A 22,623-nucleotide genomic window follows, 5' to 3' on the forward strand; every position below is an offset into this window, starting at 1 on the left:
GGAAATTACCAATTGATTTGGTTTCATGTGAGCTAATTATAAAAACCAAAACAATTCAAACTTTTAAAAGTTGATTCAGCATATTACACAATCTAATTTAAACTGTAGCCCCTCTATTTAACTTTTGAACTCACTCAGATTGTTAAACTCTTTCCTACATTCAAACAACTTAGGCCTTGGGATGTTAGGTCCATGGCTCCTAGTAGCGCTGGAGTGGGCCTTGACATCCAGTCGGGCAGGCTAACCTGGTCTCAGCTTTGTCCCTTTCTGATTGTGCCAACAGTCAGCTGGTCCTTTCTATGAGTGCCCTTCCGCCTCTGGGGCATGGTGGCAAAGCAGTACAGGGGAGTATCTGCTGTGTGCCTTTCCTGCAGGAAGATTCCGAGCATATCAGCCCTGCCAATCCCTTGCTTGCAAACTTTCACAGTTTCAGCTTACTCTGTACCCTGGAAACAATACCACCAACAATGAGAAATAATAAATGTAAGGTTTCGCCGCCTGCTGCGCAAGCACAAGGACCCGAGTTCGATCCCCAGTACCAAACAAACAAACAAACAAAGGGCCGGGGATTTAGCTCAGTGGTTTCACCACCTGCTGCGCAAGCGCAAGGACCCGAGTTTGATCCCCGGTACCAAAATAATAATAATAATAATAGTAATAATAGTAATAATAATAATAATAATAATAAATGTAAGGGCCTAGTACATGGTCTGAAAACAGTCCCTAACCGAGGGACTGCTGGAGAAGAGAGAGGGAATGGGTAAATGGAGCTCCTGCCTTATGGACTAATAGGCCAGAGCAGGGAAAATCAAAATGCTGGCATGTTAGAAAAGCAAATCTACTTTATGTGTGAGCACAAATACTATTATAACATACCCCATTTCTTCTGTCAGGCCAAGTCTGTACTATTTAACACCAGGGTCCACTCAGAAAGTCAGAACACTCAACCTGCAGCAGCTGATTTATTGATCCAGTAACAATGGAGAGTCTGAGTAAAATTTAAACCCAATGATGCTAATATTCATTAGTGAATTACCTCCAGTACTGTTAAGATTCTTCTTAATTCAAAAGCATGTTTTTGTTTAGAAGGACAAGAGCAATCATTACTATCCTGTCCTAAGGCTAGTTAGTAGTTACTCATAAACTGTACCCAGAGGAGCAGTATTTGAGAAAAGATAAAAACCCAATAGTTTGGAGTCAGTGATAAAAACACTTGTCAGTACAGTAATAGGAAATAATTTTTTGGGGGTACCAGCAATCAAACTCAGAACCTTGGACTTGCCAGGCAGGCGTGGCACCACTAAGCTAAATCCCTGGCCCAGAAAACAATAATTCTGTATCCACCAGAAGGACAATGTAATTTGCAATCACATTACAATAATAAACTATCAGTTATTATTTGATAAGAAAATAATTACAAGGGGAGTGAATATAGAACAGAGCTGGGATTGAACCAGATTGTAAAAATTTCACATTAAAAAAAGAGAAAATGAAGGATTCAGATATTTTTGATTAACAATTTTCAGAAACCATTATTTCTTATGAGATCATAAATTCAAATACAACTATGTAGCAACCTTTTTGGATCCTTCTGAAAAAATGTTAATGTAAATTACTAGTACTTCTAAGAGCAGAGAAGAAAATGTCCTTTCACTCTGCTGCCTTTTAACATTCATTTAAAATTCATCTTTAATATGACTCTTAGGACAAGGCGCTGAGGCCAATACACCAGGCCAATACACCAGGGTCAGAAGCTCTGGGCTCCCCCAGTCCTACCTTTACCACTGTCAAGCCAAGGACAGGGCAATTAATTCACCAGGAGGACTATTTGTAAACAAGTTCCTATCCTGCTCGGTCAGAAAGTTCAAATGAGATAATATACATAACTTTTGAAAACTACAAGATGTCAAACAAAAGGAAAGGATTAGTAGTGACTGTGACCCAAGACAGCACTCTCTCAAAACCTTTATGGTGCATGTATCTGCGTGTACAACTGTGTACATGTGATGGTTCCAAAGGAAAATGAAAACTTTCAAGTACTAACAGTTATAGTGACCCTTGTCTGAGCAGCAGCTATGTGATCAAAATTGAGCTATTCTCTTGTATGGTCTCATTTTGTCTTTAAATAGCCTTATGAAGCAGAAATAATTTGTGACTCTTCTTATTTTAAATATAAGATATCTCAGGATTAAAGAAGGGAAGTAACTTGAGTCAAATGAAACACAGCTTGTATGTGACCCCGATGTGTGTGTTAACCACTGGAAAATACCTAACCATGTCAGGTAGGGAATGGAGAGGCTGGGATCTTTCTGGATCTCCCCAGCAGCCCAGGGACATCTGAGCTATGAGGAGAACTGCATGTGTTTCCACAGACTGCCCTTCAGATAACAGTGAGCAAGTCCTAAACTTGGAGGACACAAAAGAAATCTCACCTATCAGTATGAAAAAAATAATGCCAGAAGACTACACCTTTATAAAGAGTAATTGGCAAGGGGGAACTGGAAGCTTTAGAAAAAGTCACTATTCTTTGGTTGTTCTTATTCCAACTGAATCAACCCTATCAGTTCAATCCTTACATGGTGAAAATCAAATGAAAATTTAAAAACATTGTTTAGAAGGCTAATATTACATTCTTTAGGCATTTAATAACTAAGCAAACAAATGTCAATGAGATGCAGATGTACCATCAATGATAAATGAAGAATTTCACAATGGAAAATAAAAAGTAGACTCATTAACGGAAAAAAAGTCACTCTCATGATAAAAAAGTTTGGTACTGTCATAAAATGTACCCCCCAAATATAAATAAACTTACCTTTGGTTTTTTGATCAGCAGCCTGGAAAAAAAAATCAGAAAGTCTTTAGGAAAAATAATGTGTAGAATGTACACACATATGAAAGTTTATAAGCAGACCTCTAATACTGGAAATTTTAAAAACAAGTTTTTGTCCAGTTAATGTATTATAATTTGTTCCTGGGAAAAATGTATTTCTATATGTTATTAAATACATACCAATATCAATGTAAAGGCAAAAAAATTCTGTATGGAAACTCACTTGAGCTCTATATTTTAATATAGTCTAACAGATACACAGTTTAGACCACAAGATACATTGACCTAGCAAGAACAAAGACAAATGGTATAACTTGCATTTTTTTTTGCAGTACTGGGGATTGAATTCAGAGAGTGATGAGCTATATTCCCAGCCTTTTCTTTTTTTTTTCAAAGTTAGAGACAGGGTTTTACTAAATTGCCCAGGCTGGCCTTGAACTTGCAATCTTCTTGCCTCAGCCTCCTGAGTAGGTAAGATTACAGGCCTGTGTCACCATGGCCAGCTTAAGAAACATGACTATAAATTTACAGAAATTTTTATTTTTAATATTTACTAACAGGATTTGTAAAAGGACATTTGGCAAAAGTGCAAAAATTGTCTCTAGCTTTTCTACTAATAGCAGTTTAATGTCCCTTTCCTTCTTTCTTTGACATCCGTTCATTTTAAGTAGACTGGCATGGGCAACCCAACAACCCCAACAACATCAAGCTTCTTGAAATACAGCTGTAATGTTTCTAGTTCTTTAGGAAAGACATTTTGCAGCTGTCACCCAGTATTTATTCCACTAGACAACATCTATTACTTGCTAAGTACAGATTTAGCATATTGATGTAAAAGAATAATACTGTAGAATGAAAGTTAGTCAGGGTAATGGCTATGATAATGCAAATGAGACACCTAATGACTGCACGGACAATGAAGCTAGTAACTCTAGCCAAACCTTTTTCTGAGCACCTTCCTTCTTTTTCTTTTCTTCCTGCTTTTTCTTTTTCTTTTCTTCCATCAAATGTTCCTCTTCTTGTGTTTCTTGTTCTTTTTCCCTATTAAATACAAAGAAAAGTGGTATTAATATGGTGGTAATTTTGAAACTAGAAAATGAAAAAAGCACTAGCTACAATGTCTTAAGCCAGGCAGGGTCACCTATGGGATAGAGGCCACTTTTGAGCTAGTGTCAGTTTGTACATATTTCAGTGCTATTGTAATAAAAATAATTTAAAATGATATGGTGAGCGTGTATGTGTGTGGGGTGTCTTCGTGACTACTTTTCCTTCAAAACAGTGGTTCTCAGTCTTTGTAATAAAGATCATGAAAACTCATTATTCACTATCTTAGATGATACTTTCCAGGAATGTTTTCATGGTAAAAGGTGTAGAGATACTAAGAGATCTGCATTTCCAACATTCTGTAGTAGAGGCAACCCCTGGGAGTGATGGGTTGTGTTATAACCATCAAGCTGCAGGGTCACGCCCAGGGAGACAGTGATCACACCCAAACTGGCTGCCCTTGACACTGTATACTTCTCCTCAATCTACAGCACCACTAGACCCTTAAATTCAGAGTAAAATTAATAAGGTAGACAAGTATAGGCTATATTTTAAAAAGGTATTCAATATGCCTAATTCTATTTACCTGCAAATTAAATTAATGAAAGCCAGCCATTCTCTGGCAACAGTTAAGATTTTACTGTATTAACCCAACCCCCCCCACCCCGCACTGTGTATAATAAGCCCATGGAGCCACGAGACATCTTACATTTTCCTGCCTGTGTTGTTTATATGACACAGCAAAATTCAGATGTTAGCTCCCTAATAAAAGCTTTATCTAATTTTCCCCTAGCTAGCAAGCAGTAATTGTATCTACCTGAACTAATGTAGTGTACAACTTCTTTCATTTTTCATTAATAATTTTAAACATTAATATCTCATCACATTTTCACTTTTAAAGTAATACATGCTCACAAAAATACACGTAGTACAAAAAGATGGTTAATGAAAAGGAAAGCTACTCCCTCCCAACGACACAGGTTTTCTCCTTAGACGCAACACATACTGTTTCTTGGCTATCTTTAAGAAAATGTTCTCTCTAGCTGGGCAGTGGTGCATACCTATAATCTCAGTTACTTGAGAGGCCGAGGCAGGAGGATTGTGAGGTCAAGCCCAGTGAGGCAACACAGTGAGGCCCAATCTCAAACAAACAAACCTCTCTTTATATGGCTATATGCCCATCTTTTTCTCCCTCTTCGTTTGGTTTTTTGAGACAGAAGTCTCACTATGTTGGTGCAAGCTGGCATCAAACTTAATAGTTCTTCTGCCTCAGCCTCCTGAATGCTGGTATTTATCTTTAAAACAAAAACAAATGGGAGCATACCATCAATCTTTTCTGCCTTATTTTATTTTCACTTAATGATCTACTCTAATACATATGGGAAGACTCAGGTCCTTCACATCTCTCCATAATATACTGTACATAGGTTGCTATTTCTTGATGTAGTAATTTGAGATTTTAATGGTGTAGTGCCCACAATGATAGATATGAATTTGCCTTACATTACCTATGTTCCTGTTTTCAGTTAAATCAACAATAGCATCTGCTTTATAAGAATATAAATTACTATATTCACTATGAGCTATGCAGTATTCTGTGATTACCTTTTACTTTTTGTGGAGCTGTTTAGTTCCTAGTTGCTTTTCTGTTTGCACTATGTTTGTTTGTGATTTTACACCTCTCCTTCCACCTGGAGTTTAAAAAACAGGCCCTCTTGAATTCCTTTTGCAAAATTTCTTGTCCTGCTCCTTAGCTGGGAGCACCTCTGTTACAACTTTGACAATCTATAGTTACATCCTTTTAGAAAATAATGTTTTAATTGTGGTAAAATATATACTACACACAGTCTGCCCTTTAAAAAAAGCATTTTAAGTATATTGTTCAGTAGTGTTATATTCACCCTGTGGCGCAACCAGAACTCTTAACCTGGCAAAACCGAAACTCTGTCCCCATGAAACAACTCCATTTTTCCCCCTCCCAGCCTTGAGGAGGCGCCATTCTACTTTCTGCTTCTGTGAATGTGACCACTAGATGCCTTCTTTGATTTTGATCTGCATCTCTCTAATATTCAATGACAGGACACTAAGCCTCTTCTCATAGGCTCTTCGTCATTTGTGTATCTTTTCTGGAGTCTGAGGTCTATAGTTACTGTGTTATCACAGTCTGTTTTTTCACACTGAACTTGTTTGTTTTACTGTATGATTTCTATCTGACCCCCCCTCATAGTGGAAAGGAGAAATAAACAGTTCAAGCAGAAGGAAAAAAAAGAAAAGAAACTCCTCAGCAAAAACCACTACTCATCCATTAACATTCATTTGAATGTAACAACTGTCGTCCTGTGACTTCCCCTCGAGTCACACCAATTTGCTAGAAAATATCCATATGTTTTTTCAAGAAAGGGTATGTGGGAAGTCAATTTTTGAATTCCATGTATGTCTAAAAATAGTTGAAGGCTTCCTTTTTGTTTGACTGGTGGCTTGGTTTAGTCTAATGTTTCAGGCTGAAAATCTGCTTTAAAGGCATCGTGCCACCATATTTCAGGACCAGTACTACTAAGGAGAAGTCTGATGTTATCTGATGTTCAGTCCCTTTAGGTGGCATGTTGTTTTCTGCGAGGGCATATGGCTTCTCTCTATGCCTGGGTTCTGAAACTACAGCGACATGCTCCCGTTGTATTTTCAATCCATTATTTGTGCTGAGCATTGGTGGATACTTGCAACACAGACCCATTATTTTAGACTACTTTCTAGAAACATATCCCTTCAGTTTCTCAGTAACAACATATTGAACCTCTTGAGTCAACCATATACAATGTTCTTTTCTTCATGTTTTCTACACTTTTTTGTTGTTTCTGTTTTCTGAGTGCTTGGCTCAACTTGATCTTCCAAACTTTCTAATGTGTTTCTTTTTAATTTTTATTGGTACGTTTGCAGTACATGATGATTATATCCCTCTGTGGGGAGTCAGTACATGTACATAACACATCTGAATCATTTTTTCACTGGCTTCCCCTCCCTCCCTACTCTCTCCATCTCATAGTCCCGTTCACTTTCACAAAAGAGCTATTGTAATGTGTTTATTACATGACATTTTATATTTAAAAATTTTTAGTAACTTCATGCTCTCTTGAATGTTCCTTTTTCACAACATCCTGAGCTTGTTTCATGGATACAAAACTACCTCTACTCTAGCTGCAGATGTGAACTGGGGCTTTTCTTGTCTTCCATGTTTTCTGCATTATCTTTGCTTCTCCTCTAGATCTCTGATCTGAGAGCTTTTTCTCAGCTGTCTAGTAAGTAATCTTTGCTTGTTCATTCAGGCTCAAATGTGAGGTACCAAAACCCAACTGAGGGCTTTGTGTGTATGAGCAGATTTGCTTCATGATTGGCTTTGCTTTAGAAAGATCAGACAGGGAACTGGAAACCTTGCTAAAATAGCCTCAAATGCCAAACAAAATATGCCATTTCTTCCCCCAATGGACACTTTGTATGACTGATCGCAAAATACAATGAATGTTATATACATTTTTTTGTTTGGACACAGGGTCTCACTATGTAGTTCATACTGTTTTTAAACTCACTACTGGCTGGACCTGGTGCTGCACACCTGTAATCCTAGCACTCGGGAGGCTGAGCAGGAGGACTGCTGCAAGTTCAAGGCTAGCTTGGGCTACATAATGAGTTCAAGGCCAGCTTGGACTATACAGTGAGATCCCAGCTCAAAAATACAAATACAAAAACAAGAACAAAAACCTCACTATGTAGTTCAGGCTGGCCTCAAACTAGAGGTGATCCTCCTGCTTCAACCTTTCACACAATATGGAAACAGACATATTTAAGGCATTTTTACAAAAGATTTCATTTAATTACTATTTTGTAAAACTGGGATCATGCTATACACACTTTTTGCATCTTACTATTCTCATTCAATTCATGTAGATGAAAGGGTCTACCTCCTTTCCCTAAGAGAGCCAGTCTATTATTTCTAATTGTTCCATAATATACCATGGTGCGAATGTTATCATATCACACTCAATCATTCTTCTATTCATACGTGGCCACTCTATTTCCAGTTTATTGCCACTACAAAGAACTCTAGCTCTCCTACCCAGCTTCTGCTAAAGAAAACAGCATTGCTTTGATTGGTGGTACAGCTTATGTTTCAGTATTAATGGGTACTAGGTAAAGAGAAGATGTGATACAGGGTTCAACTTCTGAGCCCAGAGCAAGTCTGAAGGGTCAAACTAGATAGAAATTATCTATACTTCATATTGTAAGGTATACTCTGGTAGTCCAGCTGTACTGAGCTTTATTAGAGAAACAACAGATTTTAATGATCTGAATTTTTTTTTTTTAGTTCTTTTATTGGTATATTTTAGGTACACAATCCATTTACATTTATCATTGGGTGTTTGTACCTGTACATGATATATCTTGGTTATTTTTTTTTCCCCATTACCTGTGCACCCTTCCCTATTTACATAGATTTCATTTCCATTTTTTTCTTTTCTTTTCTCATAGTTTTTCCTTTCCCTCTTTTCCTTTCCCCTTCCCCTTCCTTCACTCCTTCGTCTTTGGAGCTTTTTTCCTATTTCAAATTATCAATTATTCATTTTAATCATTTTAACTCTTGTTTACACTATCAGTTTCTCACACTAGTGAAACTATTCGGTATTTACATGTGTGTCCTATTTATTTCACTTAAGTGTATGGCCTCGATATGCATCCATTTAGCTATAAATGACTCTAGTTTTTCATTCTTTATGGCTGAGTACTCCTCCATTTTATTTTTAAAAAACACATTTTCTTTAACCAGTTTCCAGTTGATGGGCACTTGGGCTACTTCCAAGCTTTAGCTATTACAAACTGTGCCACTATGAACATGGGTGCACATGTATCGCTGTGGTATGATTCTTTTAATTCTTTTGGGAAGATACCCAGCAGGGGAATAGCTGGGTCAAATGGGACCTCTAGTCCTAGTTCTTTGAGGTATCTCCATACTGGCTTCCACAGTGGTTGCACCAGTTTGCACTCCGACCAGCAACGGAGAAGGGTTCCTTTCTCCCCACAACCCCGCCAGCATTTGTTATTTGTTGATTTCTTGATAGCAGCCATTCTTTCTGGGGTGAGGTGGAACCTCAGTGTTGTTTTCATCTGCATCTCTCGAATGACGAGTGATGTTGAACATTTTTTCATATATTTGTTTGCTGCCTTTACTTCCTCGTCTGAGAAATGTCTGTTCATTTCAGATGCCCATTTTTGAATTGGGTCTTTGAATTTGGGGGATCTGATTTTTTTCAATTCTTTATATATTCTAGATAGTAGTCCTTTGTCTGAGGTACAGCTGCTAAAAATTTTTTCCCATATTGTAGGTTGTCTGTTAGCTCTGTTGGTGGTTTCTTTTGCAGTGCAGAAGCTTTTTTGGGGGGGGGGGGGACCGGGGATCGAACTCAGGACCTTGCGCTTTAAAGGCAGGTGGCGGAACCACTGAGCTAAATCCCTGGCCCAGTGCAGAAGCTTTTTAATAAGATGAGATCCCAGTCATTGATTCTTTCTGCTAGTTTCCATGCTGCTCAGGTTTTGTTCATGAAGCTTTTTCCTATGCCAATGTCTTCAAGAGTTCTACCTAACTTATCTTCCAGCAAGTTTAGTGTTTCTGTCTTAATATTTAGATCTTTAATCCACTTCGATCTTAGTTTAGTGCATAGTGATAGGTATGGGTCTAGTTTCAATCTTTGACAGGTTGAAATCCAGTTTTTCCAACACCATTTATTAAATAGGCTATCTTTCCTCCAATGATGGTGGTTGGCTCCTTTGTCAAAGATGAGGTGCCTGAGCATGTCTGGAGTTGTTTCTGCATCTTCTAATCTATTCCACTGATCCTCAGGTCTGTTTCTTTGCCAGTACCATGCTGATTTTATCACAGTAGCTTTGTGGTATAGTTTCAAGTTGGGGATTGTGATACCCCCAGCCATGTCTCTGCTGCTTAGGATTGCTTTAGCTATTCTAGGTCTCTTATGGTTCCAAATGAAGTTTTGGATTGTTTTCTCTAGTTCTGTGAAGTATATTGTTGGAATTTCAATTGGCATTGCATTGAATCTATATAGTAGTTTTGGAAGTATGGCCATTTTCACTATATTGGTTCTTCCTACCCAGGAGCAAGGGATGTCTTTCCATTTTCTTGTATCCTCTTCGATCTCTTTTTTCAGAGTGCTGTAGTTTTCAGTGTAGAGGTCTTTTGCTTCCTTTGTTAGATTGATTCCTAGATATTTCATTTTTTTGGATGCTATTGTAAAAGGAATTGTTTCCCTAATTTCTCTCTCAGTGAGTCTGTTATTTGTGTACAAGAAGGCTGTTGTTTTTTGAGTGTTGACCTTGTAACCAGTTACGATCTGAATTTTTAATATAAATGCTTCTTTGGTTCTCAATAGTTCAGCAATCTCCATCAGGAGATGTAGGATACACAAGGCAGCACTCACTCTCTGAGGCAGCTGGAGGGGGTGGAGTGGGTGTGAGAGATTTTCCACAGGGCCTCCATGGGCACCATCACCCCATGGCTCCCAGTCAGGGGAGAGACAGATTTCCCAGAGAGACAGTGACTTAAAGACTAAATAACACAGGCAGACTGGGAATCCAGTCACTCTATGAAAAACTATTCTGGATGCAAAATGTTCCAAATTTCCAGTCTTTTTGTTAATCACTGCCTGTATTTGTAAAAGAATAGAATTCAAGGCCTGGGGATATAGCTCAGCAGCACCATGCCTGCCCAGTACGGGGGGGGGGGGGGATAGAAGGGCCGGGTATTTAGCTCTGTGGTTCCGTGGCTTGCTTTGCAAGTGCAAGGTCCCAAGTTCAATTCCTGGTACCAAAAAGAAAAGAATAGAATTCAATAAAAGAGCATAGGAGGGGCCTGTTTTTGCCTTTCAGGCTTAGTTACCAGAAATTTAAAATTTTAAGGAAAAACAGACAAAAAGCTTAAACAGAAAAGAGAATTTTAAAAAAGTTATCAGAAACTGAAAATGTTTCTCATCCTAACCTAGTTTCAGAAAGGAGACTGCCAGAGCTGTACCCTGACAATACACTGCTTAGACTTCAATGTCATTTCCTGAAAATACTCATTCTATGAGCGTGAGGGTATGTGTGTGTGACATCACCATCTAGAAAGTTTGATTCCCCAGGTGCGGAGGCCAAGGCCTGTAACCCCAGCATTTAGGAGGCTGAGGTAGGAGCATTGTGGTGAGTTCGAGGCCAGCCTCGACTACATAATGAGTTCAAGGCCAGAATGAACTAACAGCAAGGTTCTGTCTCAAAAAAAAAACCAAAACAGGGCCGGGGATTTAGCTCAGTGGTTTCACCGCCTGCTGCACAAGCACAAGGACCTGAGTTCGATCTCGGTACCAAAAAAAACAACAACAACAACAAAAATGTTTGGATAATTGAATAAGAATTTCCTTGTAGTGTTTAGGTTAAGAAGGGCTTGCAGAATATTATTAGACAAAATTAAAAAGGGGGCAGCAGTATCTTCTCCAGTTGTCACAGAAATATTTAAAGCTCATATTCAATCATTTTGAATACTTGCTACAGGGAGGAAATATATGCTAGACTCTGTGGGCAGTACGAGAAGATAAGGCAAATCATCTTGGACCTCCAGGGGCATATAAACTGGTAAGAAAGAGATGGTGAGGCTGGAAGTATACTTAATACTCAACAGACTATGAACAGAAACAGTAATAGAGAAGAGTATCCTTGGGATTTGGAGTCACAAGGATGAGCTTCCACAGTAACATCCAGTTACAAACACACAGCAGTTGAAAGCTTGTAGGTTAGAGTGTAGATGAACTGCCTGCAGGAACTCTAGGATCATCTAGTACAATACCAGGACCAGGGCTGGAGAGGGACTCATGCACTAGATGGGTCTGATGAACAGGACCAGAGAGTGGAAGGAGAAGTTTTTACTTGAGGACCGAAGGGCACCATGGCTGACAGGCTCTAAGGTCTTATGATGTTCACCCTATGCATAATTCCTTCCCCTTGTGTGTGGGAGGGACCTACGACTTACTTCTAACCATCAGACTATGGCGGAGGTGGATGCTATTCCCTTGCTGTGTGACAGAAGATTCCTTCCTAGCACACTGGCTGTAGAGTCTCCCTCTTGGTTACTGGCTTTGAGGAAAAATGCTGCCATGAATCCTGTTCGGCTCATGGCCTGAGAGAGCTTGGGTGCCCCCCCTTCCCCAGAGGAACTTCTAGATGAAGACTCAGAGGCCCAGCTAAGTGTACCCTCTTGACCCACACTCTTTGAGCTACTGAGTCTCTAGTACTCTATTGTACAGCACAGACAAACAACATAGATGGTGAATTAGGACTTCAGGAGCCAGCCAAGATGAAATAAGCCTACTATAGTCTCTCCTGCTGATTACTACAACAACTAACTGGACAAGATTCACTGTAATACAGAAATATAAATAAGGTAAAGTAAACACAAGCAGGTGGGCTGGAGAGGAGCTGACACACAGAGAGGTAACCTGTATGGGGTGACATGTCATTTCCTCTCTTCTCCTGAAGCTCTGATGAGGTTTCAGGCCATTGTCAAGCACCACTTAGTGGTAGTGGTAGCACAGGCAGCTAAAACCGAGAGAAATCCCTTTCCCCACCAGAGGACTAGGAAAAGGAGCTCCTGGGAGCTAGACAGTATGGGGAAATTTCAGAAAGCAATCGGCTGGACAAGAGGATACACAAACAGCAGAGCAAGGCTGTGAGAACCAAAGTACAACCACAGTCCTACCTCAGGTCTCAGCCTAACTCCCAAACCATGGAGGCCAGGCCAAAGCAGCACAGCAGACTGGTAATGCTGACTTGATCTGGAGCCCCTGCCCACAAGAGGGGGGGGTCTGAACCTAAATGCAGGGTAGGGAAGGGATCAGAGACCTGAGGGGAGGCATGACAAAGTCAGTGAGCCTCATGCTTTTCAAAGGAACTCTGAATTCTTCTATTTTAGTGTAACAGAGTCTTTGGCCCAAGATTTAGTTCTTCAGATATACTATTATGGCTGAAATAAAACAAGACAGCAGCAGGACTCAATGCAGGGCTCTTGTGGCCCACTTTCCCTGATTTCCTGAGAAATAGAATCTCCTGCTTCTCATCCTAGAAACAAACACCTCAAGCTCACTACCTGGCCAGCAACTCCTACATTCAGTTATCCTCCTCCCTGGAGCTTTTAAATCTCAGAACAGGTACAAATAATTCCCTAGGATAAATGTGATCATCATGTATACCTAAAATGTACCAATAAACTTAACTAATTAAAAAAATCTCAGAACAAATGCCATTTCTCCTTTTGGTTGACTTTGCTCTGTAAAATAAGGCTGATCAACTATGTGTATCACTTTACCTTTTGGCATCCTTTACTCCTCCCACTGGTGACAGCACCCTAATTCCCACAGAGAACCACTTTCTCCCCTCACTTGGCTCCAGGATGCACTACGTGCCTGCTAACGAGAACAGCACACTCCAGGACGGCAGGGCTCCAACCCAGGGACCACACTCGAGGTGAGCCAATGCTCAGAACCAGAAGCAGAAAGCTGCAGTAGCCTTCTCTCAACCACAGAGAGTGCACCAAGTAGGAGAATCTAAGAGAAGTATTCACCTTCTGACCTGTAGCCTCTGATATTGGGAGAAGTCATTTCTGTAGTAGGGTTCGCAGTGCTGCACTCCCCAGCACTGGGTAGGCACAAGGGGAACATCAGGCCAATCAACACACTACTAGAGAGGAAGCAGCACATGGCCAAGTGGATTCACCTCACCAACTTCCCCTACAAGGCCACTCCACTAGGACCTGCCAGCTGGGTTTGCCAGGCAGCTGCCAATCTTTGTTTTGGCTTGACAGCTTCTTTCAATTTTGTCAGCTACTTTATGTTCTAAAGTTCCTCTTTTTTCCCCTAAATTAGTTATTTTCCACTGCTTGTAACCAAATAATCCCAATAAATACAGTGTATCAACAATATATACATTAAAACTAAGTACTAAATGGATGCAGCACTTTTAATTATGATTTGTCTTCAAACTAATAAGGTTCAATAAACATTTTTACCACTATAAAATTACTTTAGTATTATTATATTAATGTATCCATTACAAGTACAGGAGTTGTAAGTATCCTTTTGATTTCTCTTTTTAGTTTAAAGTAGCCTCTAATTTAAAAAATGACAGTATAATTTTAATGGCACTTCATTTTCACAGTCTATTATACAATGACACTTGACTACTATGTATAGTTTGAACTGCTTAAAGTAATAGGAGAAAATCTGCATCTAGTCTCTCAGATGCATTAGTACTTGCTGGCATGTCTGGCGTGCATGCTACAGAGTGGTTATTAATGAAGAGGATTTCACTGTTTGGCAGAAAATATAAAAATAGGTACTGTGTAACCTATGAGAAGCACGATGCTTTTCCCAGTGTCTACTTCCTCTATGCTCATTATTAACTTACTGCCTCTCAGTGCCAACCGCTGCTGTTTGCCTGTTCTATGAAAATGGATCTGTGACCTTTGACTACTTTCCCTTCACCAGCCGGCGTAATCTCCAGCTTTTTTTGGTAGAGGGCGCTAGAGATACATGGCGGGAGAAGAGCAAGCACACTCTAACAGGTCACTCCCTGCGCAGGGAGGCGCACTGTCCCACAAACTGCTTTCACCACAGATAAGGGATTTCCAAAGTTCCATCTACGTGGCCTCACAGCAATTCCTCTGCCATGCCTTCCCTGGGTGCTCCCCTTCAGTCCTTCGATCAGCTCTTCCTACATTCTCTAAAACCGCTTCACTTCTGACCAGCCAGTGTCTCACCACTCATTAGAGTGCAGTAAACAATCATTTATAGTAAACTTTCCCAGTTCACATTACTGTATGTTTTCTCTCTGATAAACCCTTACCCTCATATTACTATACGGTTTCTCTAACTGATAAACCCTTAAACAAGAGCCTACTTTAATCTTGCTAATATACTATAGATTTTTTTTTATATACTGTCATGTCAGTAAGTAAAATTCAGATATGCCTAAATGGTGAATAAATTAAATCTGCTGAATTCAAGTAACAGCACACAGACCTGAAATATCAAACTTGACAGAGTAAAAGAACTCTCTTAGTGAATCTGTCGAATATCATGGCTAACTCCGTATTTCTGTGTTCTGAAACTTGTAATATTTTTGGGCAGGCTTAGGAAAGACTCTCCTTCTCGACTATGAAAGAGGAAGGGCAAAGTCCCAGCACCATCTAAGCGTGGGCAGTTACCAACATGGGAAATGGGCTGCAGGTGATCTCTAGGACCATCCTAGTCAAAGATTCTGCAACTCGGTGATTTAATAGGACTGTTAATAGTGTAGATTCAGCTTCAGGAGCGATTAAACTGCCTTGCGCTCAAAGGTGGATTCTAATTTGGGAGGGCAGGTAGGCCTACAACACCTGGACAGAAATAGCCTGATGACAATCTGTGCAAGGGAAAAAAACTAAAATAAGAGATGATACCACCATCCACTTGATCCCTAAGGATCATGAGTGAGGACAGCAGGAGAAAAAGTTTCAAGGGTATGTATCAGAGTGATAAACTGAAAAAGGACTCAAGTATCTGCCTCAGCAGTGTCTATAATGAAACAAAAGCAGACAGGAAAATGTGACTATATCTGTGCAGGAAAAAAATCCACAAGTACAAAAAGGTTTGTTGATATTTCACAAATGTTGAAATGTAAAAACTCATGCTTCAAAAATGACAAGGAAGAAAACATCCAAAAAAATATAAATTATAGAAAAAATTTAATTTTCTTTCAAAAACTCACCAGACTTAGATGGAGAAAAAAAGGTCTAACTATTGATACAAGAGGAACTACATAAGAAATAATCAAGTTTGGTTTTCTATGTTCATTCAACAGACACATAGCACCATATTGTTTACTGGACCAAGCTGAGATCACACTGAGACCTTGACTTGCTTAGTTCCCTACTTTATATACTAACAAATATTTCCTAGCTACAGACTGCTGCTCCTACACCTCAAACTACTGTCCAGAAATTAATGTCTTAAATCACCAACTCTAATATTCAAAGTTTGTGAGCTTACAGGAACCATGTATCTATCCAATGATATGCTCACATTTGAACATGAAATTTGAAAAAGCAAATATTTCTTGTTATTTTTATAAAATCAATGTACTTCTGGTTGCTGCCAATTTGGTTTTCTGATTAAGAAGAAAAACCAATCAATCAACCAATCCTGGAGTTTACCTCCTTGAAGGACTTTAATGGAATCACATCTAGAAACAGATTAATATGTAATCAGAGCTAACCTACAGTTTTCCCTATAGTGAAAGCAATGAGCAACTTACCAAATCATCTTACCATTTATGATTCAATTCCTCTTCATGGGTTCTCATTAAGGATGAGAAAACACAACTGTTCTTTAATGGAAGCAAGTCTCCCTAGCACCCAGGTTCCTAAGTTTTCCAAGGGGCACCTCACACAGTGATGACCATACACTGGAGCTCTTATTTTGAGCCCTTGAGTACATGAAGGTTGGGCTTCCTCTGACCATTTCCCGCAATTTTAACAGCCAACAAACATGATGGGAAAACTCTGGGAATGTGCAAAAAGTTAGCAATTCTCTGGGTAACCAGGGGAGCATAGTCCAAGAGTAAAAGTTTCTGATGGTTTTGCTTAATCCAAAGATAAAACTTTGAAAATGAATCTATCGTCCATAAATTCCAAGTTCTAACTGAGAAAACACGAGGGTGGCAGACAGTTTGAGGTGAATGCCTTTGGAAAAACTAATGACAGCAAGAGGTATCATTCACTAACCCCTGCACTAGGAAGATATCATTTGAAACACTCCTATTGAAATGAGGATCATCACATCTTAAAAGCAGAGGAGGCCGGGGATTTAGCTCAGTGGTTTCGCCGCCTGCTGCGCAAGCGCAAGGACCCAAGTTCAATTCCCAGTACCAAAAACAAGGTGAGGAATCTGAAGCTTTAGAGGGTCTCAGTGGCCCGCTCAATGTAATGACTAAAGTGACAGAGCTGCCATCCAAGCTGCAGGCTGAGTCCCAAGCATATGCTTCTTTCAGAACCCCACAATGCACCCTTAAAGGACATAACTTCTTTATCATAGTCCAAAGTGAGAACCACACACTTCAGACTCACAACAAATAGACAAGAAGGCTGAGCTCCCATTTTGGAAACTGTAAAACCTAAGGACAACTATCTCTTAAAAAATTATTAAGAGTTCATCTGACGCTGCTATAAGACTCCAAATCCAACACTTTCAAGATGTTTCTCCTCCACATTCCAGAGGGTTGCTAGGCATTCTTGTTCCATGACATCATCTTGGGACTCAAGTAGTTCTTTTTGTTCATTAGAGGAAGGAAAAGAGGAACTGGAAGTCAAGTATAGTGGATCATGCCTATAATTTCATCTACTCAGGAGACTGAGGCAGGAGGATCCCAAGCTGAGTTGTTCTGGACAACTTGGTGAAACTCTATCTCCAAATTAAAAATTTAAAAAAGGACTAGGGGTATAGCTCCATGATAGAGCACCCCTGGGTTCAATCTCCAGTTCTGGGGGGAGGGAAGAACTGGAGAGCAAATAATTTCCTTTTTAGTAAATGCCCTGGCAGTTTACACTCTATCTGTTCATATCCACTTGTCCAGAACTTGCCCCTATCTAGCCATGTGGCAGGCTGGGAAAATCTTACAAATGCCTCATCTAAAACCGCTTCCAGAAGGAGAGGCGAAAGGATGACTTGGATTAATTAGCAGTCTCTGGGACCAATGGATGGTCTGCCAACCTCTACATGAAATGTTTTTTAGTTGTAATTTTTCTAAAACATAACAGGTACACACACAGACACATATTTCAGTCTGTGTTTTACTTAAAAACAATATATAAACAAGCCCCAACCTTTGACTTTATAGAGTATGGCCAAAATAACATTAGACAGAAACTTCAAGAGATTTAAGATGTCACCAGTTACCTGCTATAACCATAGAAAAATCTTATTACTGCTTGTGCAGAATGATTAAGGTTCATGATACATTTTCTAGGGTGACGTTACCAAACACTAATTTTATATAAACTACATTGCCTTCTAAGACAAGATACACAATTATTTTATGTAGTATTAACAAAGAAAAATGATGACAATCCCAGTAAGTCCCCAACTTACGAAGGAGTTCCATTCAGGGAGAATATTCCTAACTCAGATTCATTCTTAAGTCCCACAAAGTGAGTCCTACACACCTTTGCCACAGATATACAATGTATATTGCTTTGCGATTCCTAGGAGTCCCTTCCACATCACCACTGCTTTTCCTCCTGCTTCCAGACACCCTGGGGTCTGACTGAACACTGTACCACTGTACAGTAAGCACACAGCAGCACAACTGTGACAATCTCCAGCAGACACGCGAGCTACTTCCCTGATTTGTTTGCAACTATGAATGTTCATAATGTGAGATTTGTTCATATCTGTGAAAGTTCGCAACTCAAATGTTCATAAATTGGGGACTTTTTGTATATATGAACATTGAGGACTTTTACTTTTTAATTCTTTTACCAAGTATCTTCACATTAACCAAGCTTCACAAATATAACTTCTAAAGACAATATATTATCTTCATTGTGAAGATGGTGCATAATTTACTGACTCCCTCTGTTGTTTTATTTAGGTGCTTCTACTCTGTACTATTTTTTTTTTTAAATCACTAAGCCCCTTAGTTTGCATTTGGTTCTGTATTTATGATTATTGTCTGAAAAGATGTTTTCAGAAGCTGACTTTCTAAAACAAAAGGGTATAATTAAAGGTTTCAACATTTGTTACTAAACTGTTATCCAAAACCATTTTAATAATGGTACTTTTATTAGCTGAGTACTGTTCTTGTCTCAAAATACCCTCAAAAAGCCCTGAATGTAATTTTTAATCTTTGCTAATTCTGAAAGAAAAACTATCTCAAAGCCAGGAGTGGTGGCACATACCTCTAATCCCTGCACTTGGAAGGCTGAGGCAGGAGGATTGATGAGAGTTTGAGGCCAGCCTGGGCAACATTGTGTGACTGTATCTCAAAAACAAACAAATAGGAAATAAAAGTATCTCAATGGCTTTAATTTACCATTCTTTGGTTATTTATTTATTTATTTTTTTGAAAAAGCACAGAATTTACTAATGTCAAGACCAAGAATTACACTTAAAAACATCTTTAGGATTTGACAGGTACAAATACACAACTGTATGTAATTTTCAATACAGTGTGCAAAAATTAATATCTATATTGCCAAGTAAGAACATACATTTTTAAGCAAGACTGTCTCTTATCCACATTCTTTGATTATTAACGAACGTATTTCCCCATATTTGTTAATGTACATAAATTTCATTTTCTGTGAATTATCTGTTTTATCTTGTGGCCCATCCCTTAGGTTCTCAGTGGATTTTTTTCTCTATCAATTTATAAGAGCTTATATATACATTAAATAGACCAACCTTTTATCATTTAAAAGCACACCCCCATTTTTCAGTTTACTTTTTTGGATGCTTAGAATTTTAAAAAGATTTCATGAGATTTAAATTTTATGTGCAGAAAATACTCAAATTAGCATTTTTATTTTCTAGATTTGTTCATTTCTTTCTTTTACACAGATGATACTTTCTTTAAAACTGACTTAAATGGCTAGGGATTTAGCTCAGTGGTGCCACCACCTGCCTTGCAAGCACAAGGTCCTAAGTTCGATCCCCAGTACCAACAAAACAAAACAAAACAAAACTGATTTAGGTGTCTGGCTGATAACAGGCTCTGCCTTGCTTGCTTTCCTAATCATGCAGAGAGTGCCTGCATATCATTTAGTGCCCCAGGACTAGACTCCTTCCTTTCTCATCATAGAGTGCTTTTGCCAGGACCATACTACTTTCACCATTTCAGTTTCATAAAATTTGATTATCTGTTAGTTTCCTTTCACTACTCCTTCAAAAATTCTTTGTTTTACCCTCCCAGATGAAATTTACAATTATGTTGTCATGTTCCAAAATAAAAATATGTATTTTTAAACAGAAGTGCTTTAAGCCTACAAATTAATTAAATTGAAAACTGTGCAGGTTTAGTTTTCCTATACAACTCTCTAGGGTTTTTTTCCCTATTTGAGTGTCACTGTCATTTTCCTCTTACTTATTTTGGTCCCAGGGGTGGAAACCAGGGCATTATACACGCTGAGCACAATTTTCCCACTGAGATGCACCCCCAGCTCATTTTCTTCATATTTACTTCCTTTCACATTGAGCTCACATCTTGTTATTTTATAATTTTTAAATCTGCTATTACGTATAAGACTAGATAGTCTATGTATTGTGTAAATGGTTATTTATCATAGCTGTTCAGTAAAATCACAGGTTTATCTATATCAGATAACTTAAGTTGATCATCCTGGGTTTTGCAGATATACAATCTCAATTACAATCATATTTTTAACCTCCTTATTTCTATTTTATGCTGTGGTAGGTGGAATTCCAATATCTCTCTAAAGGTCTTGGCCCCTGGTGAACACCTACCTTCTCCCAGATATTCAATCAAATACCAATCTAGGTACTATTTTAAGGGGGTTTTGCAGATGTAATTCATGTACCAGGGAGGCTATCCAGGTGGCCCTGACCTAATTACATGATCTGAGTTTAGAAAGGAGACAGAGGAAGCCAGAAGTTCAAAGTATGGTGAGGATTCAACACAGAGTTGCTGACTTGAAGATGAAGGGTATAAGGCAGGGAGCAGGGGTTGAGAGCAGTGCACTGATCGCCAGCAAGGAAACAAAGACCTGAATCCTACAACTTCAAAGAAATGAATTCTGCCAGCAACAAGGATGTGCCTGGAAGCTGATTCTTCTCTAGAGCCTCCATCTAGGAACTCAGCTGAGTTCAGGCTTGTGAGAGTTCATCATGCCCTGCCAAATATCTGGCCTACAGAACTGTGACCTACATGTATTGCTCTTAAACCTCTGAATTTGTGATATCTGTTATGCAGCAAGTGATTATAGAGCAACAGAAAACCAATACATCTTTCTTTTTACCTGGCCTAGACTTGGGAGGCAATGCTAAAGATTAAATAGTACTGTCAGTGTGTCTTAACAGTCAGGGAACACTCAGGAGCCAGAGACCATATTAGTAATAAGAACTTTATAATCTGATATAAAGATTTGTTGCCTAATGAAAGTGAGCAAGTTTTAAAACAGGTTTATAAGGGGTCCAGAAGGGGCAAATGTAGGAAGCATATATTAACCCAAGCTGAAAGGTGTGTGTGAGGAAGAGAGGACTAAGAGCAGAGAAGAGGCTCTTTCCAGGCAGGACTGAAAGGGGTGTGGCCTCCACAGAACACACAGCTGGACATAAAGAAGGGTCTAGCAGAGGGTACACACCAGAGTTGGTCCACAGGACAGCCCCACACCTCCTTGACGGCACGAGTAGCTCAAAGCTGTTTCATAAGAACAGAGGTGAGACTTAGCTTGGACCATTACAGATAAAAGAAGTAAATTCATTACATACAATGGATGTCTTGCACAGATATTTTAGTCAGCTTTGGATGCTATTAACAAAAATATCACAGACTGGATGGCTTAACCAACATCTATTTCTCATAGTTCTGGACGGTACGAAGTCCAGCCAGCTTGGTCAGAGTCTGGTGAGGGCCTCATCCTGGCTTGTGGATGCTCATCGGCCCTCTGTGCTCACATGGTAGAAAGCAGAGGGAAAGAAGTGAGCGCTCTCAAGTCTCTTCTTAAAGGGGCACTAATCCCATTCACAAGGGCTCCACTGCCCTAACCTAAATACCTCCCAAAGGCCCCGGCTCCTAACACTATCACATAGGAGGTTAAGATGTCAACATACAAATTCGGAGGGGAGAGGTGGCAAATATATTCAGTCCACAACACCTAGAACAGTACTGGCGAATCTATGGCACGTGAGTCACTGTATTTGCTTTTCTTTTAAGACAGAAGATGTTAACATATGAATTATTTTTCCTAAACTAAAACCTCAGTACTCAGGTTTAATTGCAGTGTTGGCACTTTGCAATAAATAACTGGGTTTGGGGTTGCAGCTTGGACACTCATCTTTAAAAGGTCCACCATCTCTGACCTAGGGGATGGCAAACATTTTCTTGTAAGGGCTATATAGTAAATATTTTAAACTTTGTGGACCCCAGCCTTTATCCCAACTACTCAGTTCTGGTGTCCAAGCACAAAATCAGGCACAGGTAATACTTAAACTAACGGGCATAGTTGTGCTCCACCAAACTGCTACTTACTAAAACAAGTAGCAGGCTTGATTTGGGTCACAGGCAGGTGAATCAGAATCAGAATCAGAATCAGAATCAATATCAGAATCAGAATCAGAATCAGAATCACAGTAGGTGATTCTCTCACTAAACCTGAGTGTGAAGGACTGCCTTATATATGACACCATGTATCCCTGACTCAGAGTCCAAGACAAATGACAAAGACCTTAGGACATTTAAACTATATTTATTTTCTTCCAGTTTTTTGTGGTGCTGTCATTATTTTTGCTGTTTTATACCATTAATATTACTGTAGATTCATTCACCGGTTTATCCTTTTAGTGCTCTTTACTCCTTCTTGCAACTCCATATTTCCATGTGGAATAATTTTTCTTCTACATGAAGAATTTCTTTATAGTTCCTTTAGAGTAAATCTGCTGAGAATTCTTTGA

General features: G+C 39.2%; 1 protein-coding gene across 10 annotated transcripts in view; it reads right to left on the minus strand.

Moving 5' to 3' along the window:
* The window catches only part of Tnrc6c (trinucleotide repeat containing adaptor 6C), a 125,099-nt gene that overhangs the window by 82,916 nt on the left and 19,560 nt on the right, over positions 1-22,623 (minus strand). For 7 of the 10 annotated variants that reach the window (XR_015450210.1, XM_087208396.1, XM_087208392.1 and 4 more), the window contains exon 2: positions 3,775-3,874. Coding sequence is in view for 2 of the 10 variants with exons in the window: in XM_087208394.1 (XP_087064520.1) it covers positions 2,816-2,837; positions 3,775-3,837 (85 nt within the window). In the remaining 8 variants the exon portion in view is untranslated. Of the gene's footprint in view, positions 1-2,815; positions 2,838-3,774; positions 3,875-18,893; positions 18,915-22,623 lie in introns of those variants that run through there. The other 3 variants (XM_087208393.1, XM_087208397.1, XM_087208394.1) reach the window with 2 other exon arrangements.

The sequence above is a fragment of the Heterocephalus glaber genome, unplaced genomic scaffold, assembly GCF_053883595.1.
Source record: "Heterocephalus glaber isolate CG9 unplaced genomic scaffold, H.glaber_assembly_v1.0 deba00000937, whole genome shotgun sequence".
Classification (NCBI taxonomy): Eukaryota; Metazoa; Chordata; class Mammalia; order Rodentia; family Bathyergidae; genus Heterocephalus; species Heterocephalus glaber.